The sequence below is a fragment of the Ornithorhynchus anatinus genome, chromosome 2, assembly GCF_004115215.2.
Source record: "Ornithorhynchus anatinus isolate Pmale09 chromosome 2, mOrnAna1.pri.v4, whole genome shotgun sequence".
Classification (NCBI taxonomy): Eukaryota; Metazoa; Chordata; class Mammalia; order Monotremata; family Ornithorhynchidae; genus Ornithorhynchus; species Ornithorhynchus anatinus.
Window position 1 is genome coordinate 6,300,510 of NC_041729.1, and position 24,324 is coordinate 6,324,833.

Genomic DNA, 24,324 nt, shown 5'->3' on the forward strand with positions numbered 1-24,324 from the left:
TCTTTCTATGAGATGCTTTAATGAAGGCGGCGAGGAAGTCGGTCGGAGGAGGGGGTCCCCCCCGAGCCCCCTAACGGGTGGAGCAGTATTTCTTGATGTTCAGGTTCTTGTATTCCTTGTTGTACGGAGCTTTGGCGAAGCACATGGCTGCGGTCCGGTCGCAGTTGCAGATGAAATCGTCGCATATGCTGTTTTGGTCTAGAAAATATGAGAATGAGATATGAGAATGAGAATGAGATATGAAAAATGAGAAGCAGCGTGGCTCACTGGAAAGAGCACGGGCTTTGGAGTCAGAGGTCATGGGTTCAAACCCCGGCTCTGCCACTTGCCAGCTGTGTGACTTTGGGCAAGTCACTTAACTTCTCGGTGCCTCAGTTCCCTCATCTGTAAAATGGGGATTAAAACTGTGAGCCCCACGTGGGACAACCTGATTCCCCTGTGTCTACCCCAGCGCTTAGAACAGTGCTCGGCACATAGTAAGCGCTTAACAAATACCAACATGAGAAGCAGCGTGGCACAGTGGAAAGAGCACGGGCTTTGGAGTCAGGGCTCATGAGTTCGAATCCCAGCTCTGCCACTTGTCAGCTGTGTGACGGTGGGCAAGTCACTTAACTTCTCTGTGCCTCAGTTCCCTCATCTGTAAAATGGGGATTAAGACTGTGAGCCCCACGTGGGACAACCTGATTCCCCTGTGTTTACCCCAGCGCTTAGAACAGTGCTCTGCACATAGTAAGCGCTTAACAAATACCAACATTATTAAATACCAACATTATTAAAATAGAAGGGTGAGGCAAACGCCAGAGCTGACTCTACTGGCGGCTGCCAGTTTCCCAAGGTGAGGTTCCGGGAAGTCTTCCCGCCCTACTAGACTAGACTGTAGTAGTCTAGTAGACTAGATTAGACCGTAAGCCCGTCAAAGGGCAGGGACTGTCTCTATCTGGTGCCGATTTGTACATTCCAAGCGCTTAGTACAGTGCTCTGCACATAGTAAGCGCTCAATAAATACTATTGAATGAATAGACTGTGAGCTCCACTGGAGGGAAATTCCCACCTGATCATCTTGATCTACCCCAGCACCCTGCACAGTGCTCGGCACAGAGCAAGGCGCTTAACAACTGCCGCCGTGATCATTAGTGAGCTCGAGGGGGTTCTACCACTGAAGGCCCTTGCGAGCCTCTTTCTTCCCTCTCCCCCTACCCCGATAGACCCCGGGCCTGGGGATCAGAAGGTCATGAGTTCTAATCCCGGCTCCGCCACTTGTCTGCTGTGTGACCTCGGGCAAGTCACTTCACTTCTCCGGGCCTCAGTTCACTCACCTGTCAAATGGGGTTTGAGACTGCGAGCCCCACGCGGGACAGGGATTGTGTCCAACCTGATTTGTTCGTCTCCATCCTAGCATTTAGTGCAGTGCCTGACCCACGGGAAGTGTTTAACAAATACCATAATGATAATAGCAATAAGACAACTTCAGGGGACAGTGAATAAAGAAGGTTTCGGGTCAGACTAGTTTCTAGTTCTCAGGGCGGGGTGGGGGCCAGTGGTAGGAGTCCTGGGAGCGGGGGAAGACTTACTGCTGCAGGTGATCTCGGTGCCGGAACACTGATAGGAGTAGCTATTGGTGTAGGGGTTGCCCAGGATCCATATGCAATTGCTGAGTTTCTTGGCTTTATCATAACAACTGTCATGCGCCTGGCAGCACCTGGAGAGAGAGAGAGAGAATAATAATAATAATAATGATAAGTGTGGTATTTGTTAAGCAGTTACTATGTAAAGCATCCTCCTCCTCTTCTTCCTCCTCCTCCTCCTCTTCTTCTTCCTCCTCCTTCTCCACCTCCTCCCCATCCTCCTCCCTTCCTCCTTCTCTTCCCCATCCTCCTCCCTTCTTCCTTCTCCTTTCCCTCCTCCTTCTCCTTTCCCTTCTCCTCTCCTTCTTCCTCCTCCTCTTCCTCCTCCTCTTCTTCCTCCTCCTTCTTGTCCTCCTTCTCTACCTCCCTCTCTTCTTCCTCCTCTCCCACAGCCTCCTCTCCTTCCTCCTCTTCTTCCTCCTCCTTCTTGTCCTCCTTCTCTTCCTCCCTCTCTTCTCCCTCATCTTCCTTCTCCTCCTCTTCCTCCCCGTCCTTCACCTCCTCCTCCTCCTCCCTCCTCCCTCCTTCATCCACTCACCTGTCAAGTTCATCTACAGGGGTGCCATGGCCACCCAGGCCACAGTAGCAACCATAATCGTTGTAGTCCAGCAGGGGATTACTGCCCGGGATGGCGCACTTGATCATCCGACGAAACTGCCATAAGGCCCGGGAGCTGGCGTCTTCAGTAGTAGACGCCCCTGCCGAGAGACGCGCTCTGGGTACAGTGCTGTGCACATAGTAAGAGTGCCCACTCAATACCACAGATTGATTGGTGGTGGGGTGGGAAGAGTGACGGGGGAAATCCCATCCCCAAGAGGCAGGCGGTCAATTGTATTTACTGAGCGCTTACCGTGTGCAGAGCACTGTACTAAGCGCTTGGGAGAGGACGACAGAACATAGAACAGACACATTCCCTGCCCACAGCGAACTTACATTCAAGAGACAATGAGACAAGGATGCAAAGACAGCAGGCAGAGGCAGAGTTTGGGCTTCTGTGTAGCTGCCCCGCTTGCTCTGACTGAAAAAAGGGATGTGGAAGAGAGGACAGACTCTAGGAATGACCACAAGTGGATCTGCAGCCATTTCCTTCCTCCTCTTCCTCTTTTTCCTCCCCCCTCCTCCAACCAATCTTCCCCAATTCATTCCCAACATCCCAAGCCAGAGAAACTCATTAGCCATCTCTAGCATTTACGCACCTCCTCGTACTCACCCTCGGTAGATAGGTTTATAACACGGTGAAGCCGGTTGTTTATTTGGATCATTCTAAGGATATTTTTCTAACCCCCATCAGAGCGTAAGCGCCGTAGGGACAGGGAATACGTCGCTTGCTTGTTTTGTACTTCCCAAGCGCTTAACAGGAGGACCTGGGTTCTAATCCTGGCTCTGCTGCTTGTCTGCTTGTCTTCTTTGGGCCTCAGTTCCCTCATTTCTAAAACAGGGATTAATAATAATAAATAACTGGGGTATTTGTTAAGGGCTTACTATCTGCTAGACACTGTACTAAGCGCTGGTGAGGGTACAAGCAAATCAGGTTAGACAGTCCCTGCCCCATGTGGGGCTCACAGCTTCAACCCCCATGTGACGGATGAGGTCACTGAGGCCCAGAGAAGTAAAGTGATTTAACCAAGGTCACACAGCAGAAAAGGGGCTGAGCCGGGATTAGAACCCACAGCCTTCTGACTCCCAGGCGCCTGCTTTATCCACTATGCCAGGCTTCTTCCCGTGAGCCCTATGTGGGACAGGGACGGTGTCCAACCCAATTATCTCCTATCTACCTAGTGCTTAGAACAGTGCCTGGCACATAGTAAGCGCTTAACAAATATCAATTTTATCATTGCTATTATTAATAATGATGATAATAATAATAACAACACAGAGCACTGTACCCAGAAGGCACTCAATAAATGCTGCTTTTACTACTCTAATGGAAGCCTCACTCAATTGCCTAGCCACCCCAGCTTGGGGACCCAGTCAATTGTATTTATTGAGTGCTTCCTGTGTGCAGAGCACTGTACTAAGCGCTTGGGAGAGGACAATATAACAATAAACAGATACATTCCCTGCCCACAATGAGCTACCAGTCTAGTAGGACTGTAAATGTTGGGTAGAATCGAAGAGGGGAGGTTTCAGGAGAGGAACGGCTATGGCTATAGTCTCTATACTGGAAGCTCGTTGTGGGGAGGGAATGTGTCCGTTTACTGCTATATTGTACTCTCCCAAGCGCTTAGTACAGTGCTCTGCATACAGTAAGCACTCAATACATATGATTGAATGAATGAATGAATGCATACAGCCACTGAGTCATTCATTCATTCAATCGTATTTATTGAGCGCTTACTGTGTGCAGAGCACTGTACCAAGCGCTTGGAATGTACAATTTGGCAACAGAGACAATCCCTGACCAACAACGGACTCACAATCTAAAAGGGGGAGACAGACAACAAAACAAAACAAGTAGTCAGACATCAGTTCCATCAAGATAAATAGAATCGTAGATATGGACACATCATTAACAAAATAGAGTAATAAATAATATATATAAATAGGCACAAGTGCTGTGGGGAGGGGAAGGAGGTAGAGCGGAGGGAGGGAGAAAGAGGGATGGGGAGGAGGGGCAGAGGGAAAGGGGGGGCTCATTCTGGGAAGGCCTCCTGAAGGAGGTGAGCTCTCAGTAGGGCTTTGAAGAGGGGAAGAGAGTGAGTTTGGCGGAGGTGAGGAGGGAGGGCGTTCCAGGTCAGTGGTAAGACGTGGGCCAGGGGTCGACGGCGGGACGGGCGTGAATGAGGGACGGTGAGGAGGTGAACGGCGGCAGAGGAGCGGAGTGTGTGGGCTGGGCTGGAGAAGGAGAGAAAGGAGGTGGGGTAGGAGGGGGCCGGGGGATGGACAGCTTTGAAGCCAAGAGTGAGGAGCTTTTGTTTCATGCAAAGGTTGATAGGCAACCACTAGAGGTTTTTGAGGAGGGGAGTGACAGGCCCAGAGCGTTCCTCCCTCCCCCCTAAACAGGCATTTTCCTCCAGGACCCAGAGCTTTCTCAGACCTGACCCGAAGCAAGGATTTGGTCCCATAGAGCTAAAAGAGCACGGCCCTGGGAGTCAGTGGACCTAAGTTCTAAACCCACTCTGCCAATTGCTTGCTGTGTGACCTGGAGCAAATCGCTTCACTTCTCTGGGCCTCAGTTTCCTCAACGGTAAAATGGGAATTCGATACCTGTTCACTCTCCTGTTTAGACTGTGAGTTCCATGCAGGACAGGGACTGTATCTGACCTAATTAACCAGTACCTACCCCAGCAATTCGAACAGAGAGGGAGAGGGCAGAGGGGGAGGGAGAGACAGAGACAGCCCTTGCTCACATGAGAGTGAAGAAGGATAGATGAAGCAGACATACCTATCAGGAGAGCAGCCAGGAGGAAGAATTTCATTTTGTTACCGAAGAGGGCAAATGAGGTTGAGAACCTCCCTGAAAGCAGAGCTGGTTTCTTATAGCCACCCATTCCTCGGCGATAAGAGGATCGTGTTTACTCTTCTGACCGCCAGTTCTCTTCAGTGGCCTTGATTCTTTGGCTGGAAACCATTCTGAGCAGCTCTCCTTTAAAAAAAAAGAATAAAAGATCGATTTGATTTTTGTACCACCTTTACACCCAGGTCCTCTGACTCCCAGGCCCGTGTTCTTTCCAGTAAGCCACGCCGCTTCTCCAGAATAGTCGTAGTCATAGTAATAATAGTATTTATTAAGTGCCTACTGTGTTCAGAGCAGTACTAAGTCCTGGAAAAGTACACAGAGATGGGAATGAGACATGGTTTCTGGCTCTCAAGGGGCTCTCATTCAAAGAGTATAAATTTCTTCATTCATTCAATCATATTTATTGAGCGCTTACTGTATGCAAAGCACTGTACTAAACACTTGGACAGTACAATTCAGGAATAGATAGAGACAACCCCGATCCAACAACGGGCTCACAGTCTATAAATGGGGAGAGGGAGCAAGCCACTTCACTTCTCTGGGCCTCAGTTCCCTCATCTGTAAAATGGGGATTAAGACCGTGACAGTGTTTGGCACATAGTAGCAGCATAGAAGCACAGAAGCAGCGTGGCTTAATGGAAAGAGCCCAGGCTTGGGAGTCAGAGGATGTGGGTTCTAATCCTGGGTCTGCCACTTGTCAGCTGTGTGACTTTGGGCAAGTCGCTTAATTTCTTTGTGCCTCAGTTACCTCATCTGTAAAATGGGGATTAGGACCGTGAGCACCACTTGGGACAATCTGATGACCTTGTATCTACGCTGGTGCTTAGAACAGTGCTTGGCACATAGTAAGCACTGAACAAATACCGTCATTATTATTAAGGCAGGATAGGATAAGTACTTGATGAAGTTGGAAGCAGTTTAGATGGAGAGGAAAGGACAGATTTTAGTGACGTTGTGAAGGTTGAACGGACAGGATTTGGCGACAGACTAAATAAGTGGGGCGAACGAGAGAAATGAGTCGAAGATCACACCGAGGTTACAGGTTTGTGAGACGGGGAGGGTGGTAACGCCATCTACAATGATTGGAAAGTCAGGGGGAGGACAGGCTTTGGGTGGGAAGATGAGGAGTCCAATTTTGGACATATTAAGTTTGGGGTGATGGCAGGACATCCAAGTACAGATGGCAGGAGGTAATAGGAGACTGCAGAGAAAGAGAAAGATGAAGGCTGGAGCGGTAGATTTGGGAATCATCCACATAGAGATGGTAGTTGAAGCTGTGGGAGCAAATGAGTTCTCCAAGGGAGTGGGTGTAAATGGAGAATAGGACTAGACTGTGAACCCATTGTTGTGTAGGGATTGTCTCTATTTGTTACCAAACTGTAGTTTCCAAACGCTTAGTACAGTTAGTACACACAGCAAACGCTCAATAAATACCATTGAATGAATGAATGATTGACAGGACCCTTCTAGACTGTAAGATCACTGTGGGCAGCGAGTGTGTCTGTCCTATTGTTATATTGCACTCGCCCAAGCGTTTAGTATAGTGCTCTGCCCCAGTAAGCGCTCAACAAACACGATCGATTGATTTGACAGACCCAGAACTGAGCCGCGAGGGACCCCCAGAGTGAGGAGGTGGAAGGCAGAGGAGGAGCCCGCGAAAGAGACTGAGAACGAGCAGCTAGAGAAAGAGAGAGGTGGAGAAGCGGAGGAGGATGGTGTCAGGGAAGCCGAGGTGGAATAACCCTGACCCCCTGGACCCCTTGACCGCAGCTGGGGAACAGGTGTGTGAGCCTCACGCCGATGTCCCCCCTGGAAAGAACAGCTCGTGAGAGGCCACACAGGTGGCAGAGTACCCACACTCCTGGAAAGTCAACACTCTTACTGGCTCCGGGGCCTCTCCTCCCCACTCCCTGTTACCATCCCCCATCCCCCTTCAGGTTAGGTTTTTTTAAGGGCATTGGTTAAGCATTCTTTCATTCCACTCTTTTTATTGAGCACTTACTGTGTGCATAGTATTAAGCGATTGGGAGAGTACAATATAGCAATAAATAGGCCCATTTCCCCACCCACAATGAGCTTACCGTCTAGAGGGATGGGCTTCGGTTCTTAAGAAACCCAAATCAAGAGTAGCGTCCGAGGGAGATGGGGTTGTTAATGGCAGCACCGGGCTCCTGGGTTGTGGACCCAAACCAAAATAATCGCTCTTGCTCTACCCAAAATGCTCTGCTCTACCCCAAAAGCCCTCCTCCCGGGAGGCCCCGGCCTCCCGGACTACCATCACCCTCCAGGATCCGACCATCTCTCACTCCCAGAAACTGCTCCTGGCACTTTAGGCTTAAAGGCCGACTGAATCCAGATGGCGGGGCACTCTATCAATCAGTGGCATCTGCTGCACGCTTACCGTGTACAGGGTGCTGTGCTGAGCGCTTGGGAGAGGACGATACAAGAGTTGGTCGACACGTTTCCTGCCCACAAGGTGTCCACAGTCCAGAGGGGAAGACGGACACGGAAATAAATTACAGATGTGTACGTTAGGGCTGCGGGACTGAAGATGGAGTGAATATCAAGTGCTTCAACAGTACAGATCTTTTTTTTTCAGTTTGGTATTTGTTAAGTGCTTACTTACTGTACGAAACTCCGAGCAAAAATCCAAGTACACAGGTGACGGCGCAGAAAGGAGAGAGAGTAGGGGAAGGAAGTAGGGGAGTGCAATACAACAGAGTTGGCAGACAGGTTCCCTACCCACAAGGAGCTGACAGTCTAGAGGGGATTTTAACAAGACTTTAAAGGTGGAGAGGGTGGTGGTCTGAGTGTTTACGAAGGGGGAGAGGCCAGAAGGAGGATGTGGGCGGGGGGGAGAGGCAGTGAGATGGATGAGATAGAAATGTAATAAAATAATAATAATGTTGGTATTTGTTAAGCGTTTACTATGTGCCGATTACTATTCTAAGCGCTGGGGTAGAGACAGGGTAATCGGGTTGCCCCATGTGAGGCTCACAGAGAAGCAGCGTTGCTCAGTGGAAAGAGCCAGGGCTTGGGAGTCAGAGGTCATGAGTTTGAATCCTGGCTCTGCCACTCGTCAGCTGTGTGACTGTGGGCAAGTCACTTAACTTCTCTGTGCCTCAGTTACCTCATCTGTAAAATGGGGATTAACTGTGAGCCCCATGTGGGACCTGATTACCCTGTGTCTACCCCAGTGCTTAGAACAGTGCTCAGCACATAGTAAGCGCTTAACAAATACCAACATTAATATTATTATTATTATTAATCCCCTTTTACAGATGAGGTCACCGAGGCATCGAGAAGTGAAGTGACTGGCCCAAAGTCACACAGCTGATAGGTGGCGGGGCCGGGACTCGAACCAATGACCTCTGACTCCGAAGCCCGTGCTCTTTCCACTGAGCCACGCTGCTTTGATATGGTAAGGAGGTTGACGTTAGAGGAGCAAAGTAAGCGAGCTGGGTCATAATAGGAGTTCAGCGAGGTAAGTTAGAAGCGGGCAAGGAAATAGAGCGCTCTAAAGCCAATGGTGAGAAGTTTCCATATGACGCGGAGGCGGAAAGGCAACCGCTGGAAGTTCTTGAGCAGTGAGGCGACTGAACTTTTTTTAGGAAAATGATCCCGGCGGCATAGCGCAATCCGGCGGCAGAGTGAAGTAAAGACTGGAGAGGGGAACAGACAGGAGGCACGGAGGTCAGCGGAGAGGCTGACCTCGGCCTTTCCACGGGGAGATAGGAGATGGGGATGGGAACTGGGATCGAGAGGGATCAGGCGGCTTCCCAGGGACGACGGGCAGTGTGGAGAGGCCCCACCCGCAGCCCCCTCCACCCCTCCGGAAGCACCAAAGCCACAGACCAGCACCGTCGTTTTCAAATAATTTATTTTAGGAATTTTAACTGAAAAACCTGGAAAAGGGGAATTACAGAGGTGGAGAGAACAGACACCAGAGAGTAGTAACTTACTGGCTTTGAAACATCACTTAACATTCTTTTTTTTTAAAAAAAGGTAAGAAAAGAAAAAGAAACCCAAACAAATCAGGAGACCAGCCAAGACCCCAACGAGCCCAGGGCAGGGCAGCGGTGACTGACCGAGGGACAGAGGAGGAGGCGGAGCCGGACCAGGCCCCCCTCAGACGTGTAGAAAATAAAAATAAAAACCAATAAAATGCAGCTTCTCTTTTATTAGGAAATATTTAAAAAAAAACCATACAGCCGCGCGTCTCGGTAACAAAGATTATTGCTTCGTGTTCTCAGTACTAACAGGTCAAGTACCTCTCGCGCTGACAATTAACTCTCCAAAGGAGTTGAAGGGTCCTGGGGGGTAGAGGGACCCAGGAGAGGGGCCTCCTCCCCGGCCCCCGGCCCCCCGACCGCCGTCTCAGGCCCATCCTACCTCTCCTCGGAGCGAGACGTCGGTTGGGGACTCTGGGGCGGCCGGACCCCGCCCCGTCCCTCCGGGTCTTTGGTTCGCGGAACCCCAGGCCCCGAACCCTCTCTTGCCCTCCGCCGGTGCCCTCGGGCGGGCGGCGGGAGGGTCCGGGGCCGCCGAGGGGGCTCCGGCCGCCGCCCGGGGGAGAGGGCCGAGCGGGAGGCCGCGCCGTCTGTCGCGAGGCCGCGGTTGGAGTGTGGGCAATCCCTGAGAAGCCCGTCGCCCACCCCTGGGGTCTTCTTCCGCTCCCTTCCGACCCCGAAGCGGCCCGTGGCATCCCCCACGGGGAGGAGACATGAAGGCCTGACCTGGAGGGAGACCCTTTGGAGAGTTAATTCTTTTCCAACGTGGCAGGGTGGGCAGCCCTCCCATCCAAAGCCGGGGCTTTGGGTGGAGGTCGGGGTGGGGGACGAACCCGGGCCCCCTCTCTCGCTCAGCCCCGCGGCTGAGGAGAGGGTGGCTTCTCCCTGCCTCGGTCGAGGCCCTAACCAAATCTTACAGTAACGGTGTCCAGGAAGAGGGGGAAGGGGGCAAGGCCCTGGATGGGGGAGAGGCGAGTCCCCAAGAGGGCCACGGAAAGGGGTGGGGGCCGCGGGCTGCAGCCGGCGTCACCTCACAGTATTTACATATATGATACAGGAGAGGGATTCGACCCGGGCCCGGCCCCGACCCCGCCGCCCCCCGGAGCCGGGGGGGGACCGGGCTGCCACGTACCAAAATATACACTTGTTCTCCCGCTGGTGTGGGGCTCCGGCCCCCGCCCCCGCCCCCGGCCCGGAGCTTCACATTCACAAACCCAGAAACAGTTAAAAATGTTTCTTTGAAAAAAAAAAAAAGAAAAAGAAAAAAATGAGAATAAAAAATGGTGGCGGACGCGACCTGGGGGGTACGGGGAGAGGGCGGGGGAGGGTCGCGGCTCGGACCACCATCATCCTAGCTACGCACGAGCACGGAAGCCAATTCACAGGGGCTCTACGGGGTCGGGGGGGGAAGGGTGAGGGGCACAAACCCAAAGGGAGAAAACCAGGAGGCTACTGGCTAATCCAAAATAAATAAAAGCGGCGGCGGAGGGGGCGGAGGAAGGGGTTAGTAAGGGCAGCGAGATGATGTCCGTGGGGCCGGAGGGGCGGCGGGGAAGAGGGGGGCAGGAGCCGGCAGCCGGCTGGCAGTGTGCAGCGTCGCGAGAGGAGGAGGAAGAGGAGGAAGAGGAGGAGGAGGAGGCGGTGGCGGCTGGCCCTCGATCCCCCGGCCGTCGGCAGGTCCTGCAGCCCGCTCTCCTCAGGCAGCTGCTGGCGGGGACTCTGAGAAAGGAGACAGAGAGGATTACGGGGCTGTCCCAACAGCCTTTCCCTTTTTTAAAGGTATCTGTTAGGCGCTTACTATGCGGCAGGCACCGTCCTGAGGCACTTCATTTCTCTGTGCCTCAATCCCCTCATCTGTAAAATGGGGATCAGGACTGCGAGACCCCATGTGGGACAGGGACTGTATCTAGAAGCAGCGTGGCTTAGTAGATAGACCGTGGGCCTGGGAGTAAGAAGGACCTGGGTTCTAATTCCGGCTCCGCCACGGGTCTGCTGGGTGATCTTGCACAAGTCACTTAAGAATAATAATTACGGTATTTGTTAAGCGCTTACTATATGTCAAGCACCATTCTAAGCGCCAGGATAGACACAAGAGAAGCAGTGTGGCTCGGTGGAAAGAGCATGGGCTTGGGAGTCAGAGGTCATAGGTTCGAATCCCGGCTCTGCCGCTTCTCAGCTGTGTGACTGTGGGCAAGTCACTTAACTTCTCTGGGCCTCAGTTACCTCAGCTGTAAAATGGGGATTAAGACTGTGAGCCCCATGCGGGATAACCTGATTACCTTGTCTCTACCCCAGCGCTTAGAACAGTGCTCTCCACACAGTAAGCGCTTAACAAATACCAACATTATTATTATTATTATACAAGGTAATCAGGTTGTCCCACATGGGGCTCACAGTCTTCATCCCCAGTTTACAGATGAGGGAACTGAGGCCCAGAGAAGTGAAGTGACCTGCCCAAGGTCACAAAGCAGACAAGTGGTGAAGGCAGGATTAGAACCCATGTCGTCTGACTCCCAAGCCCGTGACTCTTGCTACTAAGCACACTGCTTCTGTACTCCTTCTGTACCACAACTGTTCTGGGCTTCAGTTACCTCATTTGTAAAATGGGGATTAAGACTGTGAGCCCCATGTGGGACAGGGACTGTGTCCAACCTGATTACTCTGTATCTACCCCACTGCTTAGTACAGCGCTTGGCGCGTAGTAAGTGCTTAACAAATAATTATCAGCATCATCGTTATCATTATTACTAAGGGCTGGGGTTCAGGTACTTACAAGGTAATCAGGTTGGACAGAGGCTCTTTCCCACATGGGGCTCACGGTCTTAATCTGTAATTATATCTGTAATTTAATTAATGTCTGTCTCCCCCTCCACAGTGTAAACTTGTTGTGGGCGGGGATCGTGTCTGTTCTATTGTACTCTCCTAAACCCTTAGTACAGTGCTCTGCCCACAGTAAACTCTCAATAAATACGATTGACTGACTAATCCCCATTTTACAAATGAGGTAACTGAGGTCCCGAGAAGCAAAGTGACCTGCCCAAGGTCACAGAGGAGATGAGTGGCAGAGCCGGAATTCTGAGCCCCCCCTTTCCCTCTGCTCCTCCTCCCCTCCCCATTCCCCCTTCTCCCGCCCTCTGCTCTTCCCCCTTCCCCTCCCCACAGCACTGTCCATATTTGTCTATATTATTACACTATTTTGTTAATGATGTATATATATGATTCTATTTATCTCGATGATATCTACGCCAGACAACTTGTTTTGTTCTGTTCTGTTTTGCTTTGCTGTCTGTCTCCCCCGTTTAGACTGTGAGCCCGTTATTGGGCAGGGTTGGTCTCTATCCGTTGCCGAACTGTATATTCCAAGCGCTTAGTCCAGTGCTCTGCACACAGTAAGCGCTCAATAAATACGAGTGAATGAATGAATGAACCCAGGTCCCCCGATTCCCTGGCCCGTGCCCTTTCCGCTGGGCAGCACTGCTCCTCTGCTTCCTTCCGCCACCTTCCAGCTCCCTGGCCTCCTCTCCGCTCCCCCGGAAGGTCAAGGGGCCCAGCCTCTCCCCCGTCCTGCCCCTGCTGTCCCAAGCCACTGAAGCTCTGCTCTCGGGCCCTCGCCAACCTACACCCCACCGCCCTTGCCCAAGACCCCTACCTCCTGCCTCCTTGGACCCCAGCCTCAGTGGTACCCATTGGTGAAAGCTGTTGCAATCAAAGGACCCTAAAAAGGAAGAGAATTCAAACGAAGATGTAGATGCCCCACGTTACCCCAGGCCGTCCGCCCAGAGACGAGTGCCTGGCGGACCCCGCCCTCCCCTCCGGCCCGTCTCCTCCACAGACGGTGTCCTCCCCCGGCCCCCACCGCGGCCTCCCCTGTCCCCGGGACCCCCTCGGGGGGCGGCTGGGGGGCCCTCACCCCGAGGCTGTGGCCGAAGCCGGTGCTGGGAGCGGGGCTGGCGGCGCTGATGTAGCTGCTGACGCCCGAGTCCTGGTTGGCGGCTCCGTAGAGTTCTGCCATGGGCCCGGGGCTGGTGGTGCCCAGGAAACCGCCCGTGCGGCTCGGGGTGGAACCTGGAAGGGGAGCCAGCGCCCAGGAGGGGTGAGAACCTGACAGCCCGGAGAGAAGGCCCCAAAAAGGCTCAATCCTCACCCTCCCGCAGGCCGGCCCACCGACGGACGGACGGACGGACGGATGGACGGACGGACGTGCCGTCGGGGGGCCGGCACCTCTCACCCCACCCTCCCCAGAGAGAGGCCCGTCTCTGTGCCCTCCCCCGGCCCCCAGTGACGCAGGTGTCCCTTACCTGTGCCTCGAACCACAGCCGCGGCCGCCGCGGCCGCCGCCATTGGCCCATACGCCGTGAGAGGGATCGCTGCAAGAGAAGGCCTGGTTTCCTCAGAGCCACCCAGAGGCCTCTCCGGCCCCGCACCGCCCCGCCCCGGGTCAGACCCCGGGGGCTCCATTCCCACCGGAGGCCGCTCCGCCGAGCCTGGCCGGGATGGAGGTGGAGGAGGGACCCCGGCCCCGATCGAGGCCGACGGGACGGAGGGGCCGTCGCCAGCTTCTGCCGGAAAGCAACGCGGCCCTGCTTCTTTCCCAGGCCCTTGGGCCCGTGGAGAGGCACAGATAGCTACAGAATCTACGGAGGAGGAAATCGAAGCCCAGAGAGAGGAGGTGACTCCTCCATGGAAGCCCAGCTTTCCCAGTCCACGGTCTCCAGGGAGAGAATCCTCACTGGACTTGGTGGGGAACGCCCCATTGGTCTGAGAGGGGCTGGACAAAGTCCGGATCTAACTCACGGGGAAGAAGTTCCAGTCTTGGGATTTATTAAGCATTTACTGTATGCAGAGCACTACACCAAACGCTGGGCACACCATTTCCCCCTGCAGCTTCCCTCAGGGGCAGGCCTGGCCAAGGTCTATCTGTCTCCTGGTGGCTGGTGGAAGGTGGGGGGGGGGGAAGGAGGGAGGGTGAAAGGGAAGGAGGGAAGGGAGGGAGGAAAGAAGGGAGGAAAGAAGGGAGAGAGGGAGAGAGGAAGAAAGGAAGAGAGGGAGGGAGAGAGGAAGAGAGGGACAAAGGAAGTGAGGGAGAAAGGAGGAGAGGGAAAGAGGGAAGGAGAGAGAAAGAGAGGAAGGGAGGAAGGAAAGAAGAGGGAGGGAAAGGGGAAGGAGGGAGGGAAAGAAGAGGGAAGGAGGGAGGGAGAGAAGAGGGAGGTAGGAAAGGAGGGAGGAAAGGAGGGAGAGAGGGAGGGAGGAAGGAAGGGAGGGAGGGAAAGAGGGAGGGAGGGAGGAAGGGCAGCTCTGGGCTTCTCTGGCTTCCAGCTGTTGGGCCGTTCTTGCCCCCTGGTCACATCCTGGAGCTTGGCAGAGACTCCTCGGGTTTTTAGCTCCCCTGGGGACTGCCCATTCTGGTCTGCTGTTTTTAGACCTCCTCCATGGGAGGGCCTCATCGTCATCAGCGGGATTTCTTGATTGCTTACTGTGTGCACAGCACTGTACTATGCATTCGGGAGAGTACACTACACAGTCTCGGAAGACACATTCCCTGACCACAAGTCTAGAGGGGGAGACAGACATCAATTTGAATGAATAAATTCTGGATAGATAACGTAGCGCTCCGTACCTAAGTGCCGTGGGATCCCTCTCTGAATCTGCCGAGAGGAGAGATTCTGCTGCCCGCTATTCCCGGGGTCTAAGCCGTAGGTCTAAGCCGTGGAACCGCTTCCGGTGGTAGAGGGGTAGGGGGTGAGGGTTCATTATGGCCGTGGCCCTAGCAGCCCCTACCAACGTCTCGCCGGGCCCCACCCCTCCGTCAGGGAGACGTGCAGGAGTCCTGTAAGGAGCAACAGCTGTAGCTGTCTCCAGCCCGGGCTTTGTGGCTTCCCCTTGCCAAGAGCACAGTCGGGAAGCAGCGTGGCCGAGTGGACAGAGCACAGGACTGAAAGTCAGGAGACCTAATCCCGGCTCCGCCGCTTGCCTGCTGTCTGACCACGGTGACGTCGCTTGACGTCTCGGGGCCTCAGTCGCCTCATCTGTCAAGTGGGGACAAAATACCTGTTGTCCCTTCCTCTCGGACTGTGAGCCCTGTGTAGGAAGAGGGCTGTGTCTGATCTGATTATCTCGTACCCACTGCTGTGCTTGGAATATACCAAGTGTCTATTACCACAAACACTGTGTTATTAACAGAGCAAGAAAATGCCCTGAGGGATTTAAGAGTGGGTTGCAGCGGGGGGAAACAGCAGCACAAGAAACTTCTGTTTCCACTTGTCTTGGCTGCTGCTGCTGCTACAATGAACCATTGGGTGGGCTGGGAGGTGGGGAGAAGAAGGGGAGCGTGGCGGGTGGATGGGGCACTTCGGGTGACACTTTGAGACTGCAAACCACAAGCTCACTGTGGGCAGGAAACGTATTTGACGACTCTGTTATATCGTCCTCTCCCAAGCGCTTAGTACAGTGCTCCCCACTCTGGTCTTTTCCTCATTCCGCTGCCTGGATCATCTTCCTACAGAAACGCTCTGGGTATGTCACTCCCCTCCTCAAAAACCTCCAGTGGTTGCCTATCGACCTCTTTATGAAACAAAAACTCCTCACTCTGGGCTTCAAAGCTCTCCATCCCCGTGCCCCCTCCTACCTCACCTCCCTTCTCTCTTTCTCCTGCCCACCCCACACACTCCTCTGCCGCCCACCTCCTCACCGTCCCTCGGTCTTGCCTATCCCTCTGTCAACCTCTGGCCCACGTCCTCCTGCTGTCCTGCAATGCCCTCCCTCCTCACCTCCGCCAAACTCGCTCTCTTCCCCTCTTCAAAGCTCTACTGAGAACTCACCTCCTCCAGGAGGCCTTCCCAAACTAAGCCCCCCTTTCCCTCTGCTCCCCATCCCCTCCTCTGCTCTTCCCCCTTCTCCTCCCCTCAGCACTGTGCTCATTTGTATATACTATTTATTACTCTATTTATTTTGCTAATGAGGTGTATATCTCCTTGATTCCATTTATCTTGATGATGTTGTCTTGTTTGGTTTTGTTCTGTTTTGCTTTGCTGTCTGTCTCCTCCGTTTAGACTGTGAGCCCATCATTGGGCAGGGATGGTCTCTATCTGTTGCCAAATTGTACATTCCAAGCGCTTAGTACAGTGCTCTGCACATAGTAAGCGCTCAATAAATACTATTGAATGAATGAATATATAGCAAACATTCAATAAATACCATTGATGATGATGGTAACATTTCCACATAAGGTTGAAAATCTCTGCCGTAGCGCATCCCATTCCTCTCCGAATAAGAGGAATGGAATTTGTTAGGCGCGCACTGCGCGCCAAGCACTATACAAGAGAAGCAGAGCGGACACGGTCCCCGCCCCACGTGGGGCTCCCTGTCTAAAAGACTCCCCTCCCTCACCCCCCTCCCCCAGTAAAAAAAGCCTCCCCGCCCCCGCCGCCCCCAAGCTTAGAAGTCCGGCTGTGGAAGAAAGTTCTTGTCTCAGGGCAGCGACAGCACTCACATCTTCCACACACTGCCAGGGCCCGGGGCGGGGTGTGGGAGGGGCGGAAAAAGGAGCCAGCGGGACGGCGGGTGAGGGGGCACGGATGGAGCGGGTGAAATCACCACAGCTGTCCTCGGTCCTGGACCCTTACCCTCTTTCCCCCGACCCCGTTTCGCTCTCGTCGCTAACGGCTTCCTCCCCGCTAAGACCCACACGGAGACTCTCTAAACCGCCTCTTCTGGGAGCCCGGGGGCTCTCGGCCGCTCCCACGGGCCGGTCAGCTCCGACCGGGCCCTACTTCTTCCTCCCCGGGCCAGGCGATCGCTGGCTGGGCCCTGCAGCAGCTCCCTCGCTCCCCTCCTCTCTTTCCTCCTGGTTCCCTCTACCCCCGCCCGCCCCCGCCCCCAATCTCGGGGGGCCGGGGGCCCGAGGCCCGGCCAGATGATGTCCGGAGGGAGGCTTCCGGTTTACAGCCGCCCCCGGGGGTCTCTCCTCCCCGTCCGGCCTGCGAGTTGTAGGAAATCCGAGGGACTGACCTGTGAGCTCGGGGAGGACGGGGGCGCTCGGGAGAGGGGTCCGCTCTACACGGAACTCTAAAACGAAACGTAAAACAGCTTAGGATGGCGGGGTGGCCCCGGGGGTGGGGTCCGGCAGGAGCACACACGGGGGACACTCACGTCCGCTGGGGCAACTCATGCAAAGCACTCTGATAGGTCCCAGCGGGCAGGCAAAGGGGGATGGGGAGAGCGGAGGAAAGTCAGAAAGAGAGAGCGAGAGCTCCAGCCCACACTCCGGTTGCCACCTCCCCGTGGACCACGTGACTCAGGTCTCTAACCCCGGCGCCCATCGTCTCTAGGAGCGGGGCGATAGATTCCAGAGGCTACTGCCGGCCAAACCCACCTCCCTCCTTCACCTTGCTCTAATCTGCCTGGGGCCGAAAAGCATTTGGAAAGAGCCCAGAGGGCACGGCCTGGGTTTTTTGTTTTACAACAATGGCATTTGTTAAGTGCTTGTTATATGCCTGCCGCTGCGCTAAGCGTTGGGGGAGGAATAGGTTGCCCACTTCCCCTATGGGACTGCCAGGCTTCATCCCCATTTTACAGATGAGGGAACTAAGGCCCCCAAGAAGTGAAGTGACTTGCCCAAAGTCGTCCAGCAGACAAATGGCAGAGCCGGGATTAGAACCCAGGCCGTCTAACTACCAGGCCTGTGCTCTATCCACTAGGCCACCAGCTGCTTCTTGCTCTCAGATAGGCTTTTCAGCTGTCCACCATGTAAGCGTCCAGCTGCAGGGGAGGTGGCAGGCCGGGGGGCTGAGGAGTAGGGGATTCAGCGTCCCAAGGAACCATGCAAGGTCATCATCATCATGCAGGAACCTCATCGACAGCAACTATGGACGGAGAGGGTCTCTTCCCCGGACCGACCCTACTTCCGACTCAGAAATAAGCAGACCACCGATCGATCCATCCATCCGGGGTATCGATCGACCTCCAAGCCACGCACCCGTCAACCGCCCAGGCCGTCACCCGCGGAAATCCAGCCAACCTGGGCTGGGCCCCCGGGGTGGACGGGGAGAGAGCCGGGGAGGCCCCCCCCCGAGCCGGACTTACCGGGGAACTGATAGGTGTAACCGGGAGCGATGCCAGTGTAACTCCGGCTGGCGTAGGTGGCGGCTTGGAACCCCGGGTAACCTGCAGGCAGGAGAGAAGGTCAGTCCACTGCAGCAGGGTCGGGGTCACCCCACCCCAAAAACTGGAGGCCGGACCAGCTCAGAATTGGGGGGCACGAGAGCTGGAGTCCCGGGCCCCTATCTGGGAATTGGTGAGGGGAGAGGGGGTTGGAGTCCCAAGCCCCTTTCTGGAAATTGGCTTTGACACTTCCAACTCCGGTGAGAGGGATCCAGGAGAGGAGATGGTCTCAAACTTGGAAAATAACGTGGCCTACTGGAAAGAGCCCAAGAGTCAGAAGGACCTAATAATAATTAGGGTATTTGTAAAGCGCTTACTATGTGCAGAGCACTGTTCTAAGCGCTGGGGTAGACACAGGGTAATCAAATTGTCCCACATGGGGCTCACATTTTTTAATCCCCATTTTTAGCAGATGAGGTAACTGAGGCACAGAAGTTAAGTGACTTGCCCAAGGTCACACAGCAGACAAGTGGCGGAGCCGGGATTAGAACCCACGACCTCTGACTCCCAAGCCCAGGCTCTTTCCACTAAGCCACGCTGGTTTGATTAGACCTGGGTTCTAATCCTAGCTCCGTCACTTGTCTGCTGTGTGACCCTGGGCCAGGCACTTTGCTTCTCTGGGCCTCAGTTACCTCATCTGTAAAATGGGGATGGAGACTAAGAGCCCCATGTGGGACAGGGACTCTGTCCAACCTGAATACCTTGTATCTACTCCAGCTGCTAATACAGTGCCTGGCACTAGGAAGTACTGAACAAATACCATAAAAAGCAAAACAAAGAAACAAAAAACTCTGAGCAGAGGACACTGGGTTGTGGTGAGGCCTTGGGGCTTTGAGAGGAAATGAATCTGCCCCTTTACACCCCAGAACTCTTCTACACTGTAAGTTTGTCGTGGGCAGGGACTGTAGCCCTTATATTGTTGTGTTGTACTCTCCCAAGTGTCTAGTGCAGTGCTCTGCACATGGAAAGTGCTCAATAAATAGGACTGATTGATTAAGGAGCTTTGGACTTAGAATCTCCTTTAACCTCGCCCCCTGAGGCAGCTGGGCAAAAGCTGTGAGGACAATAATAATAATAATTATGGCATTTGTTAAACACTAAACGACAGGCGCTGTACTAAGCACTGGGGTGGGATACAAAGCAAAATTGGGTTGAATACAGTCTCTCTCCCGAATGGAGCTCACAGTCTCAATCCCCATTTTACAGATGAGGTAACTGAGGCCCAGAAAAGTCAAGTGTCTTGCCCAAGGTCACACCAGCAGACAAGTGGCAGAGCCGGGATTAGAACCCATGACTTTTGGACTCCCAGGGCCGTGCTCTATCCACTAGGCTATGCTGCTTCTCTGTTGCTTTTAGGGCCTTGGTTAAAGAGACTTTTTCAGCAAGTCAGGTGGGGGGAGCGGGAAGGGTGGGGAAGGGGCTGAAAGACCTTCAGGGATGGCCATCCACTCATAATAGAGGTATTCGTTAAGCACTTATTATGTGCCAAGCACTGTACTAAGCGCTGGGGCAGAGACAAGTTCAGTTAATCAGATTGGACAGAGTCCCTGTCCCACAAGGGGTTCACAGTCTAAGTAGGAAGGAGAACAGGTACTAAACTTCACAGAGGAGGAAACTGAGGCTACAGAAACAGTGTGGCCTAGTGGAAAGAGCACAGGCCTGGGAGTCAGAGGACGTGGCTTCTAATCCTGGCTTTGCCAACTGTTTGCTCTATGATCTTGGGCAAGTCACTTAACTTCTGAGACTCAGTTATCTCATCTGTAAAACGGGGATCAAGACTGTGACTTCCACAATAATAATGTTGGTATTTGTTAAGCGCTTACTATGTGCAGAGCACTGTTCTAAGCGCTGGGGTAGATACAGGGTCAACAGGTTGTTCCATGTGAGGCTCACATTCTTCATCCCCATTTTACAGATGAGGGAACCGAGGCACAGAGAAGTTAAGTGACTTGCCCACAGTCACACAGCTGACAGGTGGCAGAGCCTGGATTCAAACCCATGACCTCTGGCTCCCAGGCCCGGCCTCTTTCCACTGAGCCACGCTGCTTCTCTAATAATAATGGCATTTGTTAAGCGCTTACTATGTGCAAAGCACTGTTCTAAGCACTGGAGAGGAAACAAGGTGATCAGGTTGTCCCATGTGGGGTTCACAGCCTTACTCCCCATTTTACAGAGGAGGTAACTGAGGCACAGTTAAATGACTTGCCCCAAATCACACAGTTGACAAGCGACTGAGTCAGAATTTGAACCCATGACCTCCGACTCCTACGCCCTTGCTCTCTCCACTGAGCCACGCTGCTTCTCTAATGTCCCATGTGGGGCAAGGACTGTGTCCATCCTGATTATTCTATCCCAGTGCTTAACAGAATGCCTGGCACATAGTAAGTGCTTAACAAATACCCAAGGTCACCCCCTAGGCAAGTGGCAGAGTCAGGATTAGAACTCAGGTCTTCCGACCCTCAGACCCCTGCTCTTTCCACTGGGCCATACTGCTTACCCCTTTCAAAGCCCGTCACCCAACCCGATTCTCAAAATTAAAAGGCAATGTCCTTGAACTCAGGAATCCTGCTTCTCATGCTATCACTCTCACTCAGGAAGTGAAAAATCACAACTAGGCTCAGAGCAAATGAGTTAGCCCATTATGGGCAGGGAACATGACTCCTAATTCTCTTGTGTTATTATTATTATATTTGTTATGCGCTTACTATACGTCAAACACTGTCCTGAGCTTCTAAGTGCCGGGATAGGTACGAGTTAAGTAAGGCTGGACTCAGTCCCCATCCCACATGGGGCTGAAAAGGAGGGTGTAGGATTAAATCCCCATTTTACAGTTGAGGAAACTGAGGCACAGAGAAGTGACTTGCTCAAGGTCACGCTGCAGACATGTGGCAGAACCATCATTACTCGTGTTCTCTCCACTAGGCCATGTCGTACTGTCAGGTGCTTAGCGCAGTGCTCCGCACACAGAGAGAGCTCAATTATTACCCCCGATGGAGCTGTGACCTTCTCTCTTGCAGGTTAGCCCCACTTCCACCAGAGCGAGAGAGCGGGGCCCCCTCCTTGAATAATAATAACCATAATAATGTTGGTATTTGTTAAGCGCTTACTATGTGCCAAGCGCCGTTCTAAGCGCTGGGGGAGATACAAGGTCATCAGGTCGTCCCACGTAGGGCTCACAGTCTGCATCCCCATTTTACAGATGAGGTCCCTGGGGCACAGAGAAGTGAAGTGACTTGCCCAAGGTCACACAGAGGTGGAGGCAGGATTAGAACCCATGACCTCTGACTCCTAAACCGGGGCTCTTTCCACTGAGACACGCTTGAAGTACCACCAGGGGGCAGCAGCCCCCCACATAACGCGCCCTCCAGAAACGGGGGGGGGGGGGGCCCCTGCAGCCGCCTGGGGGGCAAGGGAAGTTTGGGGACCCGCTCAAGACCCCTGTGACCCCCAAGTTCTGCCTGCACCAGCTTATCCAGGCTACGGAATAATCGTTACGGGATGTGCTAAGCGCTTACTACGTGCCGGGCACCATACTAAGCACTGGGGTGGATACACGCAAATCGGTTGGCACCCAGTCCCAATACTGCATGGGGTTCATAGTCTTCATCCCCGTTTTACAGGTGAGGTAACTGAAGCACAGAGAAGTGAAGTGACTTGCTCAAGGTCACACAGCAGGCAAGTGGGAGACCCGGCATTAGAAACCGTCACCTTCTGACTCCCAGGCCTGCGCTCTATCCATTACGCCACATTCAGATTGGTCCCCACTGCCCCATTTTGGGGTGGGTTTGGTTTTTTTTTACATTTGTTAACCGCTTACTTCGATAATAATAATAATCGTAATTGTGGTGCTTAAGAGCTTACTATGTGTCAGGTAATGTACTAAGAGCTGGGGTGGATAGAAGACGATTGGGTTGGACACAGTCCCCGCCCCACATGGGGCTCACAGCCTTAACCCCCATTTTCCAGCTGAGGGAACTTAGGTACAGAGAAGGGAAGTGGCTTGCCCAGGGTCACTCAGCAGACAAGCGGTGGGACTGGTATTAGAACCCAAGTGCGTGGGTCAGTGGAAAGAGCATGGGCTTTGGAGTCCAGAGGTCATGGGTTCAAATCCAGGCTCGGCCATTTGTCAGCTATGTGACTTTGGGCAAGTCACTTAACTTCTCGGTGCCTCAGTTACCTCATCTGTAAAATGGGGATTAAGACTGTGAGCCCCACGTGGGACAACCTGATTCCCTTGTGTCTACCCCAGCGCTTAGAACAGTGCTCGGCACATAGTAAGCGCTTAACAAAATACCAACACTTAACAAAATACCAAGTTCTTCTGACTTCCAGGCCTGGATTCTTTCCACTAGGCCACACTGCTCCTCGGGGTGTTTCCCCCGGCTGGGAAGAGGGCGGAAAGCGGTTCCCGGCTGGGGCGCTGCCGCTCTGCCACACGTTTGGCCTCCTCCCGGAGGGCTGACGGGGCCCGACTGCACCACCGGGACCAAGACCCCTGCCGGAAAGGCAGCCGAGTCCCACCGGAGATTTGGGTGGGGCCGGCACCCATCTCCTACCCTCTTCCCGGTGGCACGGCTGACTACTTCAGCCTCGGGGCTGGGAGAAGGGGGCGAGGGCTCGGGGCCTCTGACCATTTCCCCTTCTGGGTGCGGTCTGGGGCAGTAGCCCAGCGTGGCCCAGCCCGGCGTCTCTGTGGTCTGTCCCTCCGCCCGCCGCCGGGAGGGGTCTGGGGTGCCGACGGTGCGGAGCACGTACCCAGCATGCCTATGCCCAGCATGAAGGCGTCCATCCCGTAAGGCATGACCCGGGAGCGTCCCCGGGCAGAGCCGGTCGGGGACATCACCTCCTTTGGTTGTGCTTTCTTACATTCCACCTGCGGAAACAAACCCGGTGTCGTGTCCGGCCTCTAACACCGACCCCGGCTGGGGCGGGGGGGTTCACCCCCTGCCCTCCCACCCCCCACCTCCTACCCCCACCTCTAAACTCAAGGCACCACCATCCCACCATGAGGAACTTGGGCCGGCAGCTCCCAGGAGTACGGATTCCTTCCCCAACGAGACCCTCATTTCCTCTTCTCCCAATCCCTTCTGCTTCGCCCTTCCACTTGAATCTGCTCCCTTTATTCATCCCTCCCTCAGCCTCACAGCACTTCTTTCAGTACCCATAATTCATTTATCTATATGAACGTGTCTCCCCCTCTAGACCGAAAGCTCATCGTTGGCGGGGAACGTGTCCACCAACTCTCATATTGTACTCTCCGAAGCGCTTAATCCAGTGCTCTGAGCAGAGTAAACGCTTGATAAAAAACATTGATTGATTGATTCCTTGGACCTCCAACTCTGCCTTGGGCCAGACAGCAGAGTGAATCTCCCGTTCTGAGCCAGGGTGTGGATGGGAGGGGAAAAAGAACCCGGGGAGGGGTGAGGAGAAATGGGGAGAAGGGTCCAGTCCCAGGTGAGGTTTCGGCCCGGGGTTCTCCCCCAGGCCCTCCCAATTCCGGCCTGGGAGTGGAAGGGGGTAGGGTGGGGTGGGGGTTCCTTAGTCTGCATGTCCCACATCCTGCCTGGCCCCCGCCCTTTACCCTCACCACTCACTCACCATCTTGTTGTTGATCTCATGGAAGTGGATCTCACACACTTTCTCCACGATTTCCTCACTCTCAAATGTGACAAACCCGAACCCTGAAGCGGGAGAGAGAGACGCCCCCAGGGCCAGGGGCAAGGACGAGTTTAGCCCCTGGGCACAGGAAGGGCAACGGAATTGACCCAAAGTACCGTCGCCGCCTATCCCGTCCGCAAGCAAGGAAGTCTTCCTGGAAAGGGGCTCGCTCTCAGGTCAAACCTCCGGTCTGGAAAACTCAGTAGAGGAAACATCGGGAGCGACTCCCGTTGCAGCAGGGTGGCCCACCCCCCCACCTCCCTTGGCATAACCCCACCTCCCTTAATAATACCGGCATTTACTACCCAGCCAGGGTGCTAGGCTCTGGGGCTAGGCGCAGGATGACCCGTTCGGACACGGTCCCCATCCCAGCCAGCGCTCACAATCTAAGCTACTCTCCCACTACTACACT

General features: G+C 54.0%; 2 protein-coding genes across 5 annotated transcripts in view; both read right to left on the minus strand.

Moving 5' to 3' along the window:
- On the minus strand, positions 1–9,552 carry PLA2G1B (phospholipase A2 group IB). Its single transcript, XM_029058176.2, has 5 exons — positions 9,478–9,552; positions 5,011–5,211; positions 2,164–2,323; positions 1,572–1,699; positions 1–198 (listed from the first exon to the last, which is right to left on the minus strand). The coding sequence occupies exons 2-5, from the start codon at positions 5,114–5,116 to the stop codon at positions 71–73; spliced, it is 522 nt and encodes a 173-aa protein (XP_028914009.1). The 5' UTR covers positions 5,117–5,211; positions 9,478–9,552; the 3' UTR covers positions 1–70.
- MSI1 (musashi RNA binding protein 1) overlaps positions 8,949–24,324 on the minus strand; it is a 27,404-nt gene continuing 12,028 nt past the window's right edge. The window contains exons 8-15 of one of the 4 annotated variants that reach the window (XM_029058173.1): positions 23,853–23,935; positions 23,010–23,127; positions 18,177–18,257; positions 17,103–17,159; positions 13,394–13,462; positions 13,006–13,160; positions 12,745–12,810; positions 8,949–10,814 (exon numbers count right to left, since the gene is read on the minus strand). In XM_029058173.1, the coding sequence (XP_028914006.1) occupies positions 12,769–12,810; positions 13,006–13,160; positions 13,394–13,462; positions 17,103–17,159; positions 18,177–18,257; positions 23,010–23,127; positions 23,853–23,935 (605 nt within the window). In that variant the 3' untranslated portion in view covers positions 8,949–10,814; positions 12,745–12,768. Of the gene's footprint in view, positions 10,815–12,744; positions 12,811–13,005; positions 13,197–13,393; positions 13,463–17,102; positions 17,160–18,176; positions 18,258–23,009; positions 23,128–23,852; positions 23,936–24,324 lie in introns of all 4 variants that reach the window. The other 3 variants (XM_029058171.1, XM_039910157.1, XM_039910154.1) reach the window with 3 other exon arrangements.